At 45.7% G+C, this 19,279-nt stretch overlaps 1 protein-coding gene across 1 annotated transcript in view; it reads left to right on the top strand.

Annotated features, from left to right (window-relative positions):
* KIF26B (kinesin family member 26B) overlaps positions 1-19,279 on the top strand; it is a gene marked incomplete at its 3' end in the record, with an annotated part of 197,171 nt that overhangs the window by 140,457 nt on the left and 37,435 nt on the right. The window contains exons 4-7 of the mRNA XM_023536564.1: positions 914-1,007; positions 2,225-2,487; positions 5,337-5,520; positions 16,097-16,256. Of these exons, the coding sequence (XP_023392332.1) occupies positions 914-1,007; positions 2,225-2,487; positions 5,337-5,520; positions 16,097-16,256 (701 nt within the window). The remainder of the gene's footprint in view (positions 1-913; positions 1,008-2,224; positions 2,488-5,336; positions 5,521-16,096; positions 16,257-19,279) is intronic.

The following is a 19,279-nucleotide window of genomic DNA, read 5'->3' as shown; positions in this document are numbered from 1 at the left end:
GATGACTGCAAAGCCCCGGTGTTCGCACAGCCTTCAAATGCCTCCGAGACATCGGACTGCAGCGCGGAGACCGGAACGGAGGCAACAGCACGCGGCGAATAATTCCGTCTTCCCGCTGCTGTGAAAGCCTTGATGCAAACCAGAGAGAGGCTTCCCAGAGCGCCACGCTGGCCCGTAAAATCGACTGGGTCCTTCCCGTTTGCAGAGCGCGATATGATGGAGCGTTAGTGAAGAAATACGAAAGTCATCAAGAGCCCGGCCCCTGTCTCGGGAACTAACACGTTTCCTTTGTAAAGGATTCGTATACGTTGCACGTATCTGTAGAGAAAGAAAGAAAAGGCTCGTTTGGAAAAGAGGAGGCTGTAGACTGAGAAGGAGGAAGGAGATTGGGAAAGAAGCAGACGTGCGTCACCGAGCTCCTGCTGACATTGAAACTAGCGTTCTCAAGGTCATTTTCCTGGAATGGCACATCACCTCTTTCCGTCCTATAAGCCCGGTCCATTTTATAAGGAGTGTGTGCGTGTGTGCATGTGGGTGTGTAAAGGAAGGATCTAATTAGCAGAGGGCGAATGGAAAGTTTACATGCCTTGTCTGGGAGGCCAAAATGGTGGCATGGAAGGGCATGGGGCCCACGGAAGCGCCCTGTGTTCCCGTTCCAGCCTGTTCCTGCCTGGTCTGCAGACGCGGCAGCCGAATTGTACCAGACATTAGCAGAAGGGTGGTCTGCAGTTAGTGTGTGTAATGCGGAGGCTGGCATGGGGGTGGGCGGTACCAGAGGGGGTGCAGCACCTCCAGAAGTCATTATGGGCTGAACCACCCGAGAACGCGATGACCTCGAGCCCCAGGAAAGCGGGCTCATATTTCTGTTATTAATGGTCCACTCACCACTTGTGTCTCCTCTTGTGTCCGCCAGGCTGAAGTGTGTGCTGGAACCGTGGCAGAGGTGATCCAGTCTGTGGTCAACGGGGCAGATGGCTGCGTGTTCTGTTTCGGCCACGCCAAGCTGGGTCAGTGACAGCTGTACATTTTGGTGCTGCTCGTTGGATTCCCAGTCACCTTATTCATTCTTCTGTATTGTCCCAGAGTCCTCAGAGGAAAGGAACAGTTGTCTCCCTTAGGTGCCGCATTAAATAATCATGAATCATCATTTCTGCTTTTGAAATGTAGATGTGCGTCCGAAGTAAATACCCGGTCATCTAGGGAAGCCTTCGAGGCCAGGAGATGAACAGAGCAGTGGCGGGGTTGTTCCCCCTTGGCCCCGGTCAAGGTCATGCCCAGGAAGCCAGCAGGAAAATGTAAATTTCCTGAGCAGGGGCTGTTGGGAAGCAGAGAGGGATCTGGGCTGGTGCCAGAGTCGACATAAAAGCCAGAGAAGCAGCTCCAAGCAAAGCCCAGAACCCTGTTAGGACCTGTCTGGGGAGAGTCTGACAGCCGTTTTTGCTTCTCAGCATCCAGCTACTGGGTCAGCCCTGGGCTGGGCACCTGGGGAGGGAAGCCACCGAACACCTGACAATGGGTTTGCTGACTGAATCCCCTCAAAGTGCTTCTCGATCCTGACCTGTGGCCGTCTACTCACCAGGTCTTACCTTACATGCTCGATATGTTAGCAATTGGGGGAGCTCCAAAAAGGGTCCCTTGGCCAGGATGCCAAGAGAGGCCTTGCGGATGGCGGGGGCCAGTGCCAGGCCAGACAGGAAGCCCTCGGCCTCCCGCTGCTGCTGGTCTTCCCGCCCCGTCCTTCTCGTCTTCATTTCCGATCAAAGCAGCGATCCAGATTTTAACGGAATTCGTCCGTGCTGTACAAATATACACCGTGTTTAACTCGAGAATGCATTTAAAGTGTGAGTGTGTGGATTTCATCTGTGGTGAGAAAAAGAAATAGAATAGTGACGAGGCGTCCCTGCCTTCCCACGATACGCAGAACCGTGCGGAAACAGAATAGCTTGTGGTGCTCGGGGCCCTCGAGGTCCATCGTGATTTAATCCTGTCGTTAGCCTGGGCTGTGGCATTCTTCACGGCAGCCATCTCGTCGGTGGTGCTAGGAGATGTCTTTCTGTTTCTGTGTCAAGTGCTGAATTTTTCTTTCATCGTTTCATCTTCTTTCTTCCCTTCCCCCTCCTTCTCCACGCCCCTTTCTTCTGCATCTTTGTCTTCTGTTCTTGAGACGCTACAGAGTGACGCCTGGACACTCAAACCGCCACCCTCTCCTCCCTTGTCCCCCCAGGGAAATCCTATACCATGATCGGGAAGGACGATTCCATGCAAAACTTGGGCATCATCCCCTGTGCCATCTCCTGGCTCTTCAAGCTGATCAATGAGCGGAAAGAAAAGACGGGAGCCCGTTTCTCAGTCCGGATCTCGGCCGTGGAGGTGTGGGGCAAGGAAGAGAACCTGCGGGACCTGCTGTCCGAGGTGGCCACGGGCAGCCTGCAGGACGGCCAGTCCCCGGGCGTGTACCTGTGCGAGGACCCCATCTGTGGCACGCAGGTGATTGCTTCTGGAGCTTGGCCAGCTCCCAGGTGGCTCGACCCTGCCTCTGAGGCTGGGGCAGCTCAGTCCCTGACTCACGGACACGTGAACCAGGAGGCTCGTGAGTGTTGAAGGTGGACGGGGACTTCACGCCCGCCAGCTGTGGGGCCATCCTCCCACCCAACCTAAATATTTGTACCTTGGCTCTAATTGACAATGAGCAGGAACCACAACTGTTGTAACATTTGGAAGAAATCGAATTTACTTTCTTTACTCCCCTTTCGGGGCGGGGCGGGGTGGGGGGGAAGTACAATCTTTCTTTTGTTTAACGACAAACCGAAATATTTACTGCTCTACACAGATAGCTACAGCCATTACTGGGGCTGCTTATGGCTCTATAAACTGTGTTTCTGGCACTGGCTTACAGCCGGATTAGTAGTGCTGTAGGAAAAAACTAATAACCGCTTTCTAATTAGAACCGTGATATAATTACTAGAACTGTGGAAGCCAAGAGAGGCTCCAGTTTGCCCTTTCGGGATGTCACTCCCGTTGTGAGAGTTTCTCTCTTGCTGTCTGCCGATCGATGGAGGCGTGGCTCACACCCAAAATAACCCGTCCTTCCAGCCTCTCGCAGTGGCTTTGTTTCTAATTGTGTCGGATTCCTCCTTTTTTAGACAGGTGGGGTCGTTTCCACAGGTGAGGGTCCCCTCTCTGCTGTGCCTGTCTTCTCATGCCTGGCCGCGGTCCTCCCTCCCGCAGCGCAGATCCTCCCTCCCTCCCCATCTCCTGGAGACTGACGAGGCCCTCGATGTTCCCTTCCAGCCTCATCTGTCACCACCCCACTCCTTGCCACTCCTCTTAAATTACACTGACGTCCCCTAAGAAGGCAATGCGCCTCAGACTTCAGGGTGTGTGTCCGTCCATCGCTGGGGATCTTGTTAACGTGCAGGTTCTGGTTCAGTGGGGCACGGATGGGGCCCCTGGTTATGCATGTCTAACAGACCTCCCAGCGACAGCGCACTTTCAGTGGTAAAGCTTTCAGGCTCCAGCCAGGCTCCCTCTTACCCCTGGGCCTTTGCACATTCTGTTCCCCGTGCATGGAACACTCCTCCTCCCCTCTTGCTCTCTTCACCTAGCTAACTCCTTTTCCTTTAGATCTTAGCTAGATGCCACTTCTTCCAGGAAGGCCTCTTAGATGTTTCTCCTGAGGTCACTAGAACACTCACAGCACTTCTATTGTGGTTGCCTGGTTAGTTTCAGCAATGCCCAAAGAGTGGGTACCATGTCTGCCTAAAATTGGCTGTCCATGGATTTAATGAGGTGTCAGATACCATTTGGATATGGAATCTAATTAGAATGCAAACTAGTTGGTCGTGCAAACCGTAATCCAGCGGTTCTCAAACTTTACTCTTAATCAGAGTCACCTGGGGAACTTGTGAAATGCAGATTGCTGGGCTTCCACTTCTAGAATTTCTGATGCAACAGGCCTGGGATAGAGCTCCAAAATGTGCATTTCCAGCAAGTTCCCAAGGGATGCTGATGCTGTTTGTCCAGGAACACGCACTTTGAGAACCATGATCTGTAGCATAAGACGTGCTTAGACGGTATCTACAGAGCACCTGTGACGGAAGCCAGTGTCCGCATGCCCAGCGCCCCTGCTCCAAGCATCAGCTAGACACTCAAGTATGCTACAACCTCCACCCACTTCATAACGTCATTAATGAGGTCCCACGTAGGTGAAAGATCTGGTTAACTGAAGGCTAAGATTAAGAAGAGGAAGAGACCAACATGTTCTTTATTTTAACTCTTCTTGTTGAAAAATCTTTAAAGTTCATTGGTTTATTTTTCTGCCCTAGTAAATACAGAAAAAAAAAAAAAAAAACGAACACAATAGAATCTCTCCCTGAACTTTGAAGATTTTTATAGTCTTGGGTTCCAAATATTAGCTCTCACAGTCCAGAATTATAGATACAGCTAGAGTCAGAGTAGAAAATTATCAGAATTTGTACCGATTCTAAGGCATATACTGCAGATCATTTCTTTGAATGTATCAGAAATATGAATTTCCTTTTCTCCCCAAAAAGGGAGTGCCGGTCAAACTCTGATACTATCGTTTTAATTAAGGTTTACTTATGATTGCTAAGGGATCTAATAGGATTTAGACACATTATCCACAATGCTTTCTTTATTCAATTAATAAGTATACCATGCACATGAATTTAGGAACTGAAGACAAAAGTAGATATCCCATAAAGGATATACAGGAGATGTTTAAGGATCTTGGGTGTTTTCATACATCTTTGATGCTTCTTGTTTATAAGTATGCCGGTAAATGTGGGCTAAAACTGGCTTTAGTTAATAGTTGGAAAAATTGAGAGTTGAATTAAAGCTAGCCAAGTTTTTTCACTTCTTTGGGACACTAGTGCTATCAACTGAAATCACAGTTTGCAACCTACCTGTGTCCAGGCAGGTACTCTTTGCAATCCAGATGCAGCCACATCCCTCGTGTTTTCTTAGGTAAATGGATCGATTGCCCAGGGTGTTGCTTAGCTGTCCTCTGCGGGGATCAGGGCGGGCCACCTGCTCCCGCTGATGTCCCAGATACAACCATGGGCTTCTCACACCTGCTATTCGTAGGTTCTACTTAAAGTGTAAAATGGATAAAAATATGTGTCGTCCAATAAGTGGGCTCCATAGTACTCTTTGGGAATGAATGAATGAAGCTGAGAGTTGCATGTGAGTAAAGGGACCATGTTCCAGAAGGCCTTCCGGCCTCGGAGAGGCACAGAAGAAGGGACAGGCCAGGCGCGAGGGGCGGGCAAGCCCTCCTCCACCTGCAGCTTCAGCTCTCAGCTTGTGTCTTGCAGCTGCAGAACCAGAGCGAGCTGCGGGCGCCCACCGCCGAGAAGGCCGCCTTCTTCCTGGACGCCGCCATCGCCTCGCGCCGGGGCAACCAGCAGGACTGCGACGAGGACGACCACCGCAACTCCCACATGCTCTTCACGCTGCACATCTACCAGTACCGGATGGAGAAGAGCGGGAAAGGGGGAAGTAAGTGCCCTCGTCCCTCCGCGGCAGCCCTCGGGCCGGCGAGAAGCCCCGCCCCTCCCGCTGAGGGCGGCCGTGGCCTTTGCTTGACGCCGCCGGACAGTTTCCCGGTCTGGAGCGGGCTGATTGGAGAGTCAAGATCCTTGTTGAGTCTGGGCTGAAGTTTACTTTCGAACTGTCTTAAGAGAAAGGGTTTGCTTTGGTGAAGATAATTTATGAATGTAATTGCTATGGGAATGCGGGGTTGGAGGGTGGGGGGCGGGTTAAAAAAGAGAAACAGCTGCTTAAGGCATCTTTCTGTTCACGAGCCTTAAAGGTGCTCCTGGTGGCAGACCAGCACTTGTCCACCAGACACCCTGGCCATACGCTATAATCATTAACTGGAGTCGGCTCAATGGACCCCAAAGAAACAAAGTCAGGCTTTTAGTATAGTCTGTAAATCGGACGAGTGAACGGCCAACCCGACTCTGGGAATGCCCATTGCGTATACTTCTCTGTAAAAACCCAGACAGGATCCCAGTGACAGCTGCAGTGCCAGGGACCAACTGGACGGTTATACGGTCCTCTCTTGGCTGTTGTCAAAGCCACACTCGCCTTTATGCTGTGCTCTGTCTTCTGTCTGTGAAGTGTGTACTTGGCGTTCAAGATCCTTCTCAGTGAGATCTTGGCCCATGGGCAAAGTGGTCCATTGGCTTCACTGGGCCACTTGTGGGCCTGGGTGGCCAGGCAGTGGCTTCCACACTCTCCCAATGTCCACCTCTGTAGGGCTTTCAAAACACAGGCAACTGGCCCCTAGCGCTTTCTGAATAACTGTCTCAAGGACACATGATGTCAATAAAACAAACAAAAACCTCTAGTAAGGAAACTAACTCTGGAAATAGAGAAGCTAATCAGCTAACACAGAGGCAATCAACGAACCTGATTCCAGGTGGAGCCTGGAATTAAGACAGCCAACTGGGATCAGGGGATGGGCTCCCCAACTTCTCCCCAAGTCTTCTTGCTGCCCAAAGTCTTGAAAAATGGTATACTGAAGAGAGAGCTCTGGGGGCTTCTGCAGCCCAGTCTTCTGCCATTGTTCCCACTCCTTAGCCGCTGTTGTTATAATTAAGGGTTCATGAGGCATGATTTACATTTAGTAATATTTACCCTTTCTGTATAGATTTGTACATGACTGTATAGATTTATAGACTGTATAAATCTATACAGTCATGTAACCACCACCACTGTCAAGATATAGTGCAGAGCCATCACCATGTAATGTTCCCTCGTGTTCCTTGTAGTCCCTTCCCTAGACCCTGACAACCGCGATCTGATCTTTGTCCTGGTAGTTTTGCCTTTATTCAGAAGTCACATAAATGGAATCATGTGGCCCCTCTGTGGTCTCGTGTGTCTGGTTCCGTTCATTGACCATTTGACATTCATCTATGTTGTTGCAGGCACCAGTTGGTCAATGACTTTTCTTGCCACCTGCTTGTTTAGTTTTGACTGGGCCTAAAGACTTGCCCTGAATCCCTACCCCCAGGACTGAAATCTCACCGTACTCTCTGGCCTGGGCTAGAGTTCCAGTCCCCGGGACTAGCCTTCATGGCCCTGCACTGGCTACTGCCCAGAAATCTGGAGACACTGGCCCTCACTCGTGGTGCCCCGGGCGCTCGGGGAGGTGTACTATCTGCAGACCAGATCTCTCTCGACAACCAGCAGTAGTGAGAAAGATCTGACTGGGGATTAGGAGAGGGGTGAGAGGATCCAGACCTTTAAAATCCGTAACAGAATTATATCCGCATCTGTCCTAACGATCGGAGAGCTGGCTTTAAATCCTGCTCTCAGCCGATGTTTTTCTGAGCTGTGTCTTAGCAGCAGGAATGTGGGAGTCTGAAAAATGTTTATTTTATTCTTTTAGGCTATCGATAATAATAATAATAATCCCAATCAGAGCCTGCAGTGGGTTCTCATACTTTCAGCAAAGGGTGACTCGTGAAAGATCTGAAGGTTGGGGCAAATGGCTTCCAAATGGAGCCAAGTGGGAAAATCTCCGGAGGTGGGATAACCTCCTCCTTCTAGGTCGCAGACCAAGCTGAAAACAACTCTGGTTTGGGTTTTTCACGTTTTGTTTCATAATTGTGCTCTCAACTTGGAATCCGGACTTAGGGAGGAATCTCGAAAACAAAGAAGCAGTTAATGAAATTACTTCAGCTGTAAGAATTTAAAACTCGCCTTCCACAAAAGTGGAGGCTAGAACATTCCCTAAACCCAACAATCCACCTCGAGTCAGTACTTAACGAATTCTGGCCACGTATTAAATATTTAATATCGAACTCATTTTTTTCCTATTTATAAATTGCGGAAGCTAATTGCTTTTAAATAATAAATTTGGGTTAAAGAAAAAGGCAAGAATCGTTAATGGCTTCTAAAACCTTTTTGGGTGCTTTCTAATGATTCTGTCGATGAGAACAAAGACAGGGCAGGAGGCCAGGCTCATATGAGGGGAAGTCCCAAAGCCTTGGGAGATGTCAATCTGCCTCCCACACCTGGCTTCTCATGGGGAAGGGAGTCAGGACAGAATGCACATGGCCACCCAGCCCAGGACTTGCTTGACTTCGGTGAATTTATAACTGTTTAAAATGTAATGAGGAAATGTGGAATGTTGTTTAAAATAGAAATTTTGTTTACTTATATATAAGGAGTAACCCCTGTGGACCTGGCAGCCAGAACTCAATTAAGGGAAAGTTTATTAACTAGCCACCCAGTAGGGAAGCAGAGAGCGGAGTATGCTGCTGCGAACTGGCCATCGGAGGCTTAGATGACGGATTCAAAGAGGTCTCTGCCACAAAAATTAAACACGCCATGTGCATATGCACCTGAATCTTATACACATACGTACATTTCACACACACACGTACGCACGCACGCAGATCTGTATTTAAGTAGGTAGTCAAAAATGTTTTCAACATGTCCAGTCAAGATAGACAAGAAAATTCTATGTTGATGTGTCACTGTTTTCAAATAGCACTAGGTTAACCTTAAACTATTTCCCCAGTTTAAAAGATTTTGGAGCCTTAGTGGGGCTGATTCTTTACTCGTTATGGAGCCTCCCCCGCTTTAATAAGCTAAATGCGTCATGGCTGAGAACCCCCTTGGGAATTTCAGCACTGGGGAAGGGACCCTGAAGCGTATCAGGAATCTGAAGCAAGATGGTACTAGTGATGCTTCAGGCTAATACATTCATGATACAGAAGTTTTACAAGGCCTGTTGATAAAGATGGTTTTTAAAAGCATCACTTTGATGAGTAATCTAAGCTTGCAAGCAACTGTTGCCCAGGGTCAAGAATGACACTGTATCTCTAACTAGTTCATTTACTTTATTGCTTCCAGGGGTAGCCTAGAGGCCAAGCGTGGGCTGGTCTGGGCTGGCTGTGTGTGCTGATGGGCGAGTGTACATGCACATGGGCACTCGTCTGGTTGCAAGTCTGATCCAGCTTTTTTCTTCATTTCTGTCTTCTTTCGACAAACGACCACTCTTTCTCCATATCTTGGAGTGGCTTGAATCAGCTCATGCTCTATCCTGGGCTGAGTGATCCATAAGACTCTAGTAATCCATCATTTAGGTAGCGGATACGGGGAAAGAGATCCTGGAAAGAACATGGCTTCTAAAGGAGGCACAGCCGGGTCTCCGCGGTCCCTCATAGCAAAACCCTGTGCAGTGGAGACGGCCACCCACGTCTCCCCCTTGGTCAATAATAAAACGACAGTTTTATATTTTTAGATTTTTGTAATATAATTTTTAAAATCCTTGGCCAGGAGAATATTCCAAGCAATGCAGTCTGCAGTTCCCATAGTAACCTCGCAGGGTGTTCCCGTCACCTTCATCACAGCAGCAGTTCCGAGCCTTCTGGAGCCCCAGGTCCCCTGCTCTGCCACTCTCAGCAGATAACCAGCTTCCTGTTGAAGGAGAAGAAACAGCTAAGCCGATGTATCACCTCCGCTTCTCTCCTCTCGGCTTCCAAATCTCCTTGCCCCTCTACCTCGGGTCCCCCCAATCCTTCCCTGTGGGTCTGCTTCCTCCTACCACCTTGCCTTCTTTCTCTTGTCCCTTCTGGGAACTTGCCCATAGAGACCCCATCGATCATCTATTTGTGCTTCGATTTTCAATCTCTCCTACCACCAAAGTGAGGGCTGCCTCCTCCTGGAAAAAAAGGGAAGGGACAATGACATCAGCAGTCACGACAACCTGGTCTGTGCCTCCCGGCCCCTTTGAGCTGCCTCCTCCATAAAGCCTTTCAGATTGTCCCGTGTGTGTTCGCTGTCTGTGCTTTGAGTCCCACACCAGTCTGGGGGCTGGTAAGCCATTGCCTCGCTCCGCCTCGTGCTTCGGTCATTCAGGGGATCATCTAAGCTGCATTAGACAAGTTCCCCGAGGACGGAGTCCCCTGGTACCCATCTGTCTGTCCTCCGCAGGCCTCGTAGTGTGCCTGGCACATCAGCACTCAGTCCCTATGATAAATCAAATGGAACATGTGCTGCATTTTAAACAATGAATGAATTTCTCTATCATCTAGTTTAGCTATGCTTCAGAGAGAGAGAGAATCCAGCGGCCTTTCGTGTAAGCAGACGGTGTGAGCTGGTCAGTTAATTGAGAAAGTTAGTTAAAAAGAGAAAGCATACAAAATGATACAGTCATGTCATAAACATTTTATTTTTTTAATTAATTTTTTTATGGTGACATTGGATAATGAAATCCAATAAGTTTCAGCTATACATTTTAACAGCAAGGTATATATGTATTTTCACTGTGTTCACCGCCCATAGTTAGATTTCTTTCTGTCACCACATATTTGACCCCTTTTACCTCGTCTACCTCCCTCCCCTCTATCCTTTGTTAACCACTAATCTATTGTCCATGTATCTGAGTCTCTGTTTGTCCTGTTCGTTTTTTGCTTTTAGGTTTATATCCCACATATAAGTGATATCATGTGATTGTCAACTTTTTCTGTCTGGCTTATTTCGCTTAGCATGATTATCTTGAAGTCCAAACATTTTATTTTAACTTAAAACAAGTAGATGTGTATTTATTCATTGATCTTCTGATACAGGGCCATGTCTATCTCTTTGAGATGAGTTTTCAACTTGAGGTTCTGACTTTCATAAACCACACTTAGATTCGAAGTCTGGTTTTTACTTTAAATTTCTTCTAAGTAATTCAGGAACGTAAAAGACATTCATACAACCAACTGGGTATCAACTCTTTCTAGATTCTCAAAATTTGTTCCGCTCTGTAATTTCTCATTCACACCTAATTCATTATCTTTTTTATTAAAAAAATTAATTTTTATCATATCTTTTCAAAGCATTGAGTTTACTTTTTATAGAAACATTAACTGTCCTTACATGATCATATGTTATTGGTTTACACAATAGTTGATTATATTTTTACCTACTGTACCAAGTACAAGCGACATAATTAAATTTAGGAAGAAACCCAGCTGACCTATTAATAAGTATATAGCTCATTTGCGGGGAGCAAAGTAAATAGACAGACTAGAGGGCACCCAGCATTGGCCACGAGCATTCAGCATGCCGTGGTCACCAATCAGTGGGCCTTGCACCAGTTATGGGGACATCAGCTTAACCTGGCCAGTAACCTTGGCAAGGCAGTGGTTCCCAAACTTTGCCGCACATGAGAATCACCTGGAGAGCTTTCCTGTGACTCCCACTGCCTGCATCACACTTCAGATCAATTAAGTTGGAAAGCCTGCCGGTGGAAGCCAGGTACCAGTATTATTTTTAAAGAATCCAAGGTGATGCTGATGTGCAGCACACTTTGGGAACCGTGGAGTTGTGGGAAGGTGAGTTAAAAGAGCTTCTATAGATAGCTCTGGACTTCCATCTTATATTCAGCTTTCGTTTTCTATGCGATTTTAGGCGATTTATTTAATACCTGTGAATCTCATTTTCCCCATCTATAGAATGGAGCCGATTCTTGCATTGCAGGATCATTGTGGGAATTAAATGATATTCGAATAATTCAGCATTTCCTGGCCTCTATCAGGTGCTCAATGAACTTGAGCTGGGAGAATGGCTCAGGAGTGGGGTAAAATCAGCATGTTGCTTTCTGTGAGGAAAGTTACGTAACAATTTGGTTTGTCCAAAGTCTAGACTTAAACTATACATATTAGAATATAAATAAAGGAGGACTCAAGGCAGACTGCGAGTTATGTTCATTTAACCCTGCAGCTGTGACCTCAGAAATCTGAAGTCAGTGAGGAAGTTGCTTCTTAACTGCTATTAATTATCACCCATTTCATTCATTGATTAGAGAACTCCTTTCTCTCCAGCCACCTGTAGTAACGTAAATTCTCGATAATAGCAAATGACCTGTGCTCACTCACCTTGTACCCTTCCAAATTAGGCACCATGTACCAAATCCAGAATTCTTTGACAATCGAAACTCCAGTGGGTATAGAGAGCAGCGTCGATTTTCCATTGTCTAAATGTGACTCTGGTTTTGAGTCATGCAGGAATAATTATAGGTATTTTATAATATTATTCTTCAGCACGGTCTAAACTGCGCCTTTGTTCTGTGTGTTCTATTTTACTGCATGTACATTATGCTTTTTATTCCATTACATCAAATGGACTATTAGAGTCTGAAAGTCCAAATTGGTCTCTGTCTTTGCCCTTTAATCTATGGTGCACGTTGAGTATCTCAGCTTCTCCTGTCTATGTAATTAGGTTGCAAAACAGATGATATTTTGCTTTAAAAATAACTATTTCCCTAGCATGCTGCCATGACCTGATCTTGCATCACACAAAATAAGATCAAAGAGAAATAATATGTTCTATCTTCCGTTTTAAAGGTTTTTACTTGGGATGGCGAAAGGTAAACAAAATATCACAGCCTGAATGTAAAAAACTCTGTCATAAATGTACCAGAGAAAATGGAGAGGCTGAATTGAAATGCTGTGCTTTATGTAAAACACTTTATCACCTCCTTTTTCCAGTATTAGAGATGGAAATTGAGGGTGAGATCGGGTAGACACAAGGTTACTTTTTGGACAGCGGCTCCTGGGTGTTTTTGTCCTCCGCCCCCGCCCCCGCCCTCCCGCATCAGCGCTGCCATGTGGCTCTGCCCGCAGATGTGCGCATGCCCGGACGCTGCCCGCATGCTCCTCCCACCAGGGCCCAGACACGCACATCCCACCCCTGCATCAACTTTCCGAACCAGCTCCTTGTCCGCCTTGCCCCAGAATGACCTGGTGTGCACAACAGCTTTGGGAAGTTTGGATTTCGACCTTTGCTGTGTACCTTCTATGCAGAATAGGGGAAGGCAGTGGAAATAGGAAGCAACGAGAGGTGGGCCAGGCATGACGCTGTGAGCTGGGCGCCCTGGAAAGGTCGGAATCCAGAGTCTGCTGCTGCCTGGGGAGTGAAGGGAGGGAAGAGAGATGACCCAGGAGCTGGGATGCCGTGCTGAGGGCCACACTGCCTGGGAGAGTAGGGCCTGGGACAGTAAGGCAGTTTTGAAGATCCCGCTGTCTCCGGAACTGGCTTAGGCCACGTGGTATAGGATGCAGAGCAGGTCTTGAAGATTTGAATCCTGGCTCTGTCACCGACAGCATGTTATGGGCGAGTGTCCTTTTTTATTTTTTTTAACAGCTTTAATAAGATACATATAAAATAAACTGCATGCATTTAAAGTATATAATTTGACAAGTTTTATCACATGTATGTACCCATGAAACCGTTCCCGCAATCAAGATAATGAATATATCCGTCCTCTTGGGACCTTTGAAATCACCCCGTCCAGTGCCTCTGCCCACGGCCCTCTCTCCTCCCCCGTAACCACTGAGAAGCTTCAGTTCCTAGACATTAGTTTGTGTTTCCTAGAATCTTATACAAATCAAATCAAATCATACAGTCTGGACTCTTTTGTGCGGTTCCTTTCACTTAGCATAATTATTTCGAGATTCGATCATGTTATTGCATGTATCAGTAGTTTCTTATAGACAGTAGGGTCCTACTTTTTTATCCAACCTGACAATTTCTGATCTTTAATAAGGATATTTAAACTACTTACAATTAATGTGATTATTGATATGGTGTGCTCCGAAGTATTACTTTTCTGTATGTTTTCTATTCGATCTATTTGTTTTTTTTTTCTCCTTTTCTTTTTTATCTGCCTTCTTTGGGATTTCTTGAACATTTGTAATGATTCCACTTTATACCCTTTCTTAGCTTATTAGCTATAACTCTTGTTATTTATAGATTGCTTTAGGATTTATAGTAGACATCTTTAAATTATCACAGTCTACTTTTTAGTGATATTATACAACTCACGTATAGAATGAGAACCTTACATAGAGTACTTCCATTTCTCTGCTTCTAATCTTTGTGCCGTTGTCATCCAACATTTTAATTTTACATATGTTATAATTCACACATTACATTGTTATTATTTTTGTTTTAATAGTCAGTTATCTTTTAAAGAGATTTAAGTAATAAGGAAAAAAAACGTAGTTTATTCTCATGATTATCATTTCCTCAGCTCTTCATTCCTCTGTGTATATCCTTTGTTGGTCTGCCTTATGGTGAATTCTTTCAGCTTTTTTAAGTGTGAAAAAGGTTTTATTTACCTTTTGTCTTAGAAGGATGTTTTGGTTGGGTGTAAAATTCTAGATTGTCAGTTTTCAGTACTTTAAAAATATTGCTTCACTGCTTTCTCGCTTATATTGCTTTCAACAAGAAACTTGCCATAATTCTTTATATAACAGGTTTATTTTTCTGACTGTTTTTAAAATTTTCTAATCATCACTAGTGTTGGGCAGTTTAATTATGATGTGGCTTAGTGTAGTGTTCTTCGTGTTTTGTGTGTGTGTGTGTGTACTTGGGGCTCATTGAGATTCTTGGATCTGTAAGTTCATAATTTTCATCAAATTTTGAACCGTTTTGGCCATTATTTCTTCAAAAATTGTATCTGTACTGCCCTCTGTGTCTTCTCCTTCAGAGATTCCAATGACATACATATGAGGACAATTGAAGTTGTCACGCAGCTCTTTTATTTAATCTCATTTTTTGCTTTTCATTTTCTGTCCGTATTTCATTTTGGATAGTTTCTATGACTGCACCTTCAGATTCACCAGTCTTTTCCTTCTGCAATGCCTGACATGCTGTTAATCCCATCCAGTGTATTTTTCATCTCACACATTGTAGTTTTTATTTCTAGAGATTCAATTCGTGTCTTTTAAAATATATCCCATGTCTCTATTTAGTGTTTTGAACGTTCGAAATACCACCATGGCTGTTTCAATGTCCTTCTGTCACTTTTAGCATCTATGTCAGTCAGTTCTGGATTGGTTTTAGGGATCTCTTCACATGGGTCTCATTTTCTTGCTCCTTTGCACGCCTGGTTATTTTGGGTGGTGTGCTGGGCATTTCTGTATTTGTAAAGATTCTTAAGCTTTGCTTGAGATGCAGTTGTTATTTAGAAACAGTTTGATTCTTTCTGGTCTTTGCTTTTAAGGTTTGTAGATGAGTCCCAGTCTGTGTTCAGTCTAGCGCTAAGTGTTTCCCGCTCGACTCAATACCCTCCGGTCTTTTCAGATGATGCCTCGCCAGCCTTGGGTAGTATCCTCACATACCTGTGCTGATCAGTACTCGGCGAAATACTTTTGCCGATCTCCACAGTTTTCTCCTCTCCAGCACCCTGTCCTGTGAATTGTTGCCACCTTGTTTTCCTTGGACTTTCAGCTCTATCTCCTCAATTCAGAGAGTCCCATCAGGTTCCACCTGAATGCCCTTCCCTGAGCCATGGCCTGGACACTCTCTCAAGGCAGTGAGCTGGGACACAGGTAGTACTCACCTCACTTGTTTCCTACCTCTCAAGGATCACTGTCCTTACTGCCTGATGTCTGCTGTCTTCCAAACAATTGTTTTATACATTTTGTTTGTTTGGTTGGGTGTTTTGGTTGTTTCAGGTAAGAGGATCTATCTGGTCTTGTTACTTCATTTAGCTGGAAGCAGAAGTATTCATGAGCACGTTTCTTAACTTTTCTAAATTTCTATTTTCTCCTCTATTAAAAAAAGACAAGAGTATTTGACTTATGGTTTTACCATAGGAATTGAATGAGACTAATGTCTGTGCAGTACCTGGCACTTGACAGATACTCAAGAAACACTTGAGTCTTTCCCTGTCTCTGCACCTGGCTGTTACTTCTTCCTGATTTTACCTTGAGTTATCAACCTAATGGGCTATTCAGGTTTTAACTTGATCAGTTTCAGAATTCTATGCAAAAGACATGTAGGTACAAACCTTATCCTCCTTTTATTGACATTTACCTCCTCTGGAATCTCATCCAATTCAACCTACAGGACTTATTCATTTATTTATTGGACAGATCAGTAGGTTTCAGAAGGTCAGTGATGTGTGCAGGACGGAATTTAAGAGAACCATGATATTTGTAACCCCAGCGTGATTTTAAGAGAACCGTGATATTTGTAACCCCAGCGTGATACACGAAGAACAGAGGTGTATTTGCCAGCACTTAACCCTTTCTCTCTTCTCTTGTCTTCTCTCCGGTGGCAGTGTCGGGAGGCCGCAGTCGCCTACACCTCATTGACCTTGGCAGTTGTGTGAAAGCCCTTAGCAAAAATCGGGAAGGAGGCTCAGGGCTGTGCCTCTCACTGTCTGCTCTGGGCAATGTCATCTTGGCTCTCGTCAATGGCAGCAAACACATCCCATACAAGTAAGTGACTCTTCTACTCGAAGGAGGGGATGGGGTAAGCATCGTGCCTGGACTGGGTGTGGGACTCTAGGTACAATGACATCTGGGGAGATATGTCTACAGAGGAACGGCCCAGAGCACATTGTTAGTTTAGTGCCAGAAACGAGCCTTCACTGACAATTGTGTAATGCATCGTCTTCCGTATTCAAAAGCTATGGAAATACTTCAATCTGTCCCAGTCTTAACTTTAAGCTGCTCAAGTCAGAGGAAATAAGAAATTATCTCTGTTGAGGTCTCCAGTTATAATTTCCGTTGGTGGGCTATTGTCACCATTGTGTAGATGTATCTGTTTCATGGTGATGAGAGCAAGGGACACAGGATCGGCTTACCCTTCCCTTAGGACTAGAGATTTAACTGATCAAAATACAGGATACCCAGTTGAATTTGAATTGCAGATAAATAACAAACGATATTTTAGTATAAGCATGCCCTCCCAATATTGCATGAGATACATGGAAATTCTGTATTGTATCTGGAAATCCTACTTAGGAGAGCTTATAAAGCTTAGGGAATTATCCCACGCCCTGCCATGCAAATGTTAGGGAATTATCCCACGCCCTGCCACTTCCAAGATCCATTTCCTCTTTCTGTTGCTGCTTTAAGAAGGTGAAATGAGAGCTGTTCCTATGTCTGGAATGACCAAGGACTCCTCCGATCACCTGTGCCCTATCATGAACGACCCAGCCCTGGAGCCACCCTCCACCACCATCACCCCAGTTCAGCTTTGCAGTCGGTCAGCGTAGTGATGGATGGAAGGTTCTCCTCTGCTTGCTCAGACGCCTACCAGGCCCAGCTGTGCCTCTCCTTTGCTATCCGAAATGTCACTCATCGTAAACTGAGGGTTATAACTATATATCTTATCCACATCACCGGGATAGAAGGCTCAGAATGATATAATGTGTATGAAAGTTTTTTGTAAAATTTAGGACTCTCTAGGCAATAAGGATAATCTGGTTGAGCCTATCTTCATGGAAATGGAAATTAAATGGAAATTACACCTGCTTTACAGAGTCACCATAAGGATTAAGCAGATATATATATGGAATCAGGTTTTAATCCGTAAAATCCTGTAAAATATGTTACTGTCGTGTCGAGGGGGGATAAGGCAGTTCGTTACGCAGGTGCGTAAGACAGTTCGTTACGCAGGTGCGTAAGACAGTTCATTACGCAGGTGCGTAAGACAGTTCGTTACGCAGTAACTGCGGTTCGGGGCGAGTCCCTGCGTTCTCTGTCCCCTCGGCCCCGAGTCGATGCCAGCACCGCGATCTTATTCTCTACCAGGAGGCTCGTTGCTGGACTGACTTTAGGAGCTTCAATGGCCACTATAACCCTGTCTGTCTCCGCCCCTGAAGTTTGGAATCATGGTTGGATAAATCTAGAAATGGTTTTCCCGGCCCAGGTGGGGACCGTTTCCTGTGAGAAGAAATTTTGAGTTGAAGGTTTATAAAGTTTCATTCAGTATTGTTTCTGCAGTTGAATAAGCTCAACTTGAAATTACAAGAGAAGGAAGGAAGGGAGCGAGGGAGAAGGAAGGGAGGGAGGAAGGGGAGAGAGAAAAAGAGGAAAAAGAAAGGTCGGGAGAGGTACTGTTAAGGCTGGAGACCTTAGAAAGAAAGGAGTGATTGGCCCTAGTTGGTTTTCCTGTCTATAAGAAAGAAAGCGTGTCTATTAATGTTATAACTTAATAGAACATGACATAGATAGAATTCGAAATGCCAAGTTTTAAGGTCACTGATGATGTATTCTACTTATATATCTCTCACATTGCTTCTATAGAGTGACATGCTTTTATGATTTCAATAAATATTTGTTGAATTAATGCTGGGAGGGAGGGATGAATGTAAGCATATGAAATTAGTTTTACTTTAGATAAAGTAACTTCCTTTTGGTTAGAGTCGGGTTTTATTATAAACATATGGGGAAACATTCGGGATTGTTTTTATTCATAGTTCAAGGTCTCTTGTTAAATTAAACATATTTAACATCAGCTAGCCATAACGACCAGCCACCTGTCCCCCCTTGGGAGGGCTGACAAAGTGTAAAGCCTCCACCCACCATTCTCTGCGGACATCTGTCCACTTCAGTTCTGGGAGCTCCCTTCCTTGCATTCTGGCTCTGAGGGAACGATGATCAAAGGATTTCTGAGTCTGAAGTGGGCACAGACTGAACATAAGCGAGGCGTCTGCATAAGACACAGTCATAGAGTCGTCCCCCACCGTCGGGACCCTCCTGGAGAAGACCTCATGGGGCCGCCCATTGCTGGGTGCCAGGACACATGGTGGCCTGGCCACCTGGCCAGCTCTGTCTCCCCCGTGCGCTTGTACAGTCCATTTCTGTCATCGTCCAGTCCCGAATGCCCGTCGTTGTGTGCGAGCTTTAAAAGACCCTTGCTGTAATCGTGGCTCAGAGCCTCAGCCATAACACGTATTCAATATTTGGTGTCTGCAGATCACATTTACAAAGTGATTAATCAACTAGAAACTATCCTCCTTCAAGGCACAAGAAGACAAGGCAAAGATGTACTCAAGTCACCCAGCCAGTTGGTGGCGGGATCAGACCACATCACTTGCCACCGCCCCAGAGACCTTGGCAGTTCTGTAATGTGTTAGCTGTCTCTGCTCTTCCCAGCATGGGGTCATCAGCACAGCAGGGTGGCCCAGATTTCCTTTATCAGTTCGGTTGGGCTCTAAAGCCCCATTATGCAGCATTTTGTTCGCATACTAAACACCTTTCACAGTGACAGATCTTGTCTTTGCCATAAGTTCCTGAGAGCCGAGTCCTCCGCCCTTGTGGTTCCCTCTTATTCCTGCTCACTCGCAGGGGAAAAAAACAGAAAACCAAACTCACATCCGTTACCCTCCCCCCACCCTTCCAAAGCACACACAGGAAACCACCACTACCTCTTCATTTGTCACCGTGGACAACTCTGCGCTTGGAACCTGCATTACTTGTGTTTGCTTCTGGGAAATTAACTGGAATGTACA

The sequence above is a fragment of the Pteropus vampyrus genome, unplaced genomic scaffold, assembly GCF_000151845.1.
Source record: "Pteropus vampyrus isolate Shadow unplaced genomic scaffold, Pvam_2.0 Scaffold159, whole genome shotgun sequence".
In the NCBI taxonomy this organism is placed as follows: Eukaryota; Metazoa; Chordata; class Mammalia; order Chiroptera; family Pteropodidae; genus Pteropus; species Pteropus vampyrus.
This window is presented reverse-complemented; position numbering and strand designations above follow the sequence as displayed.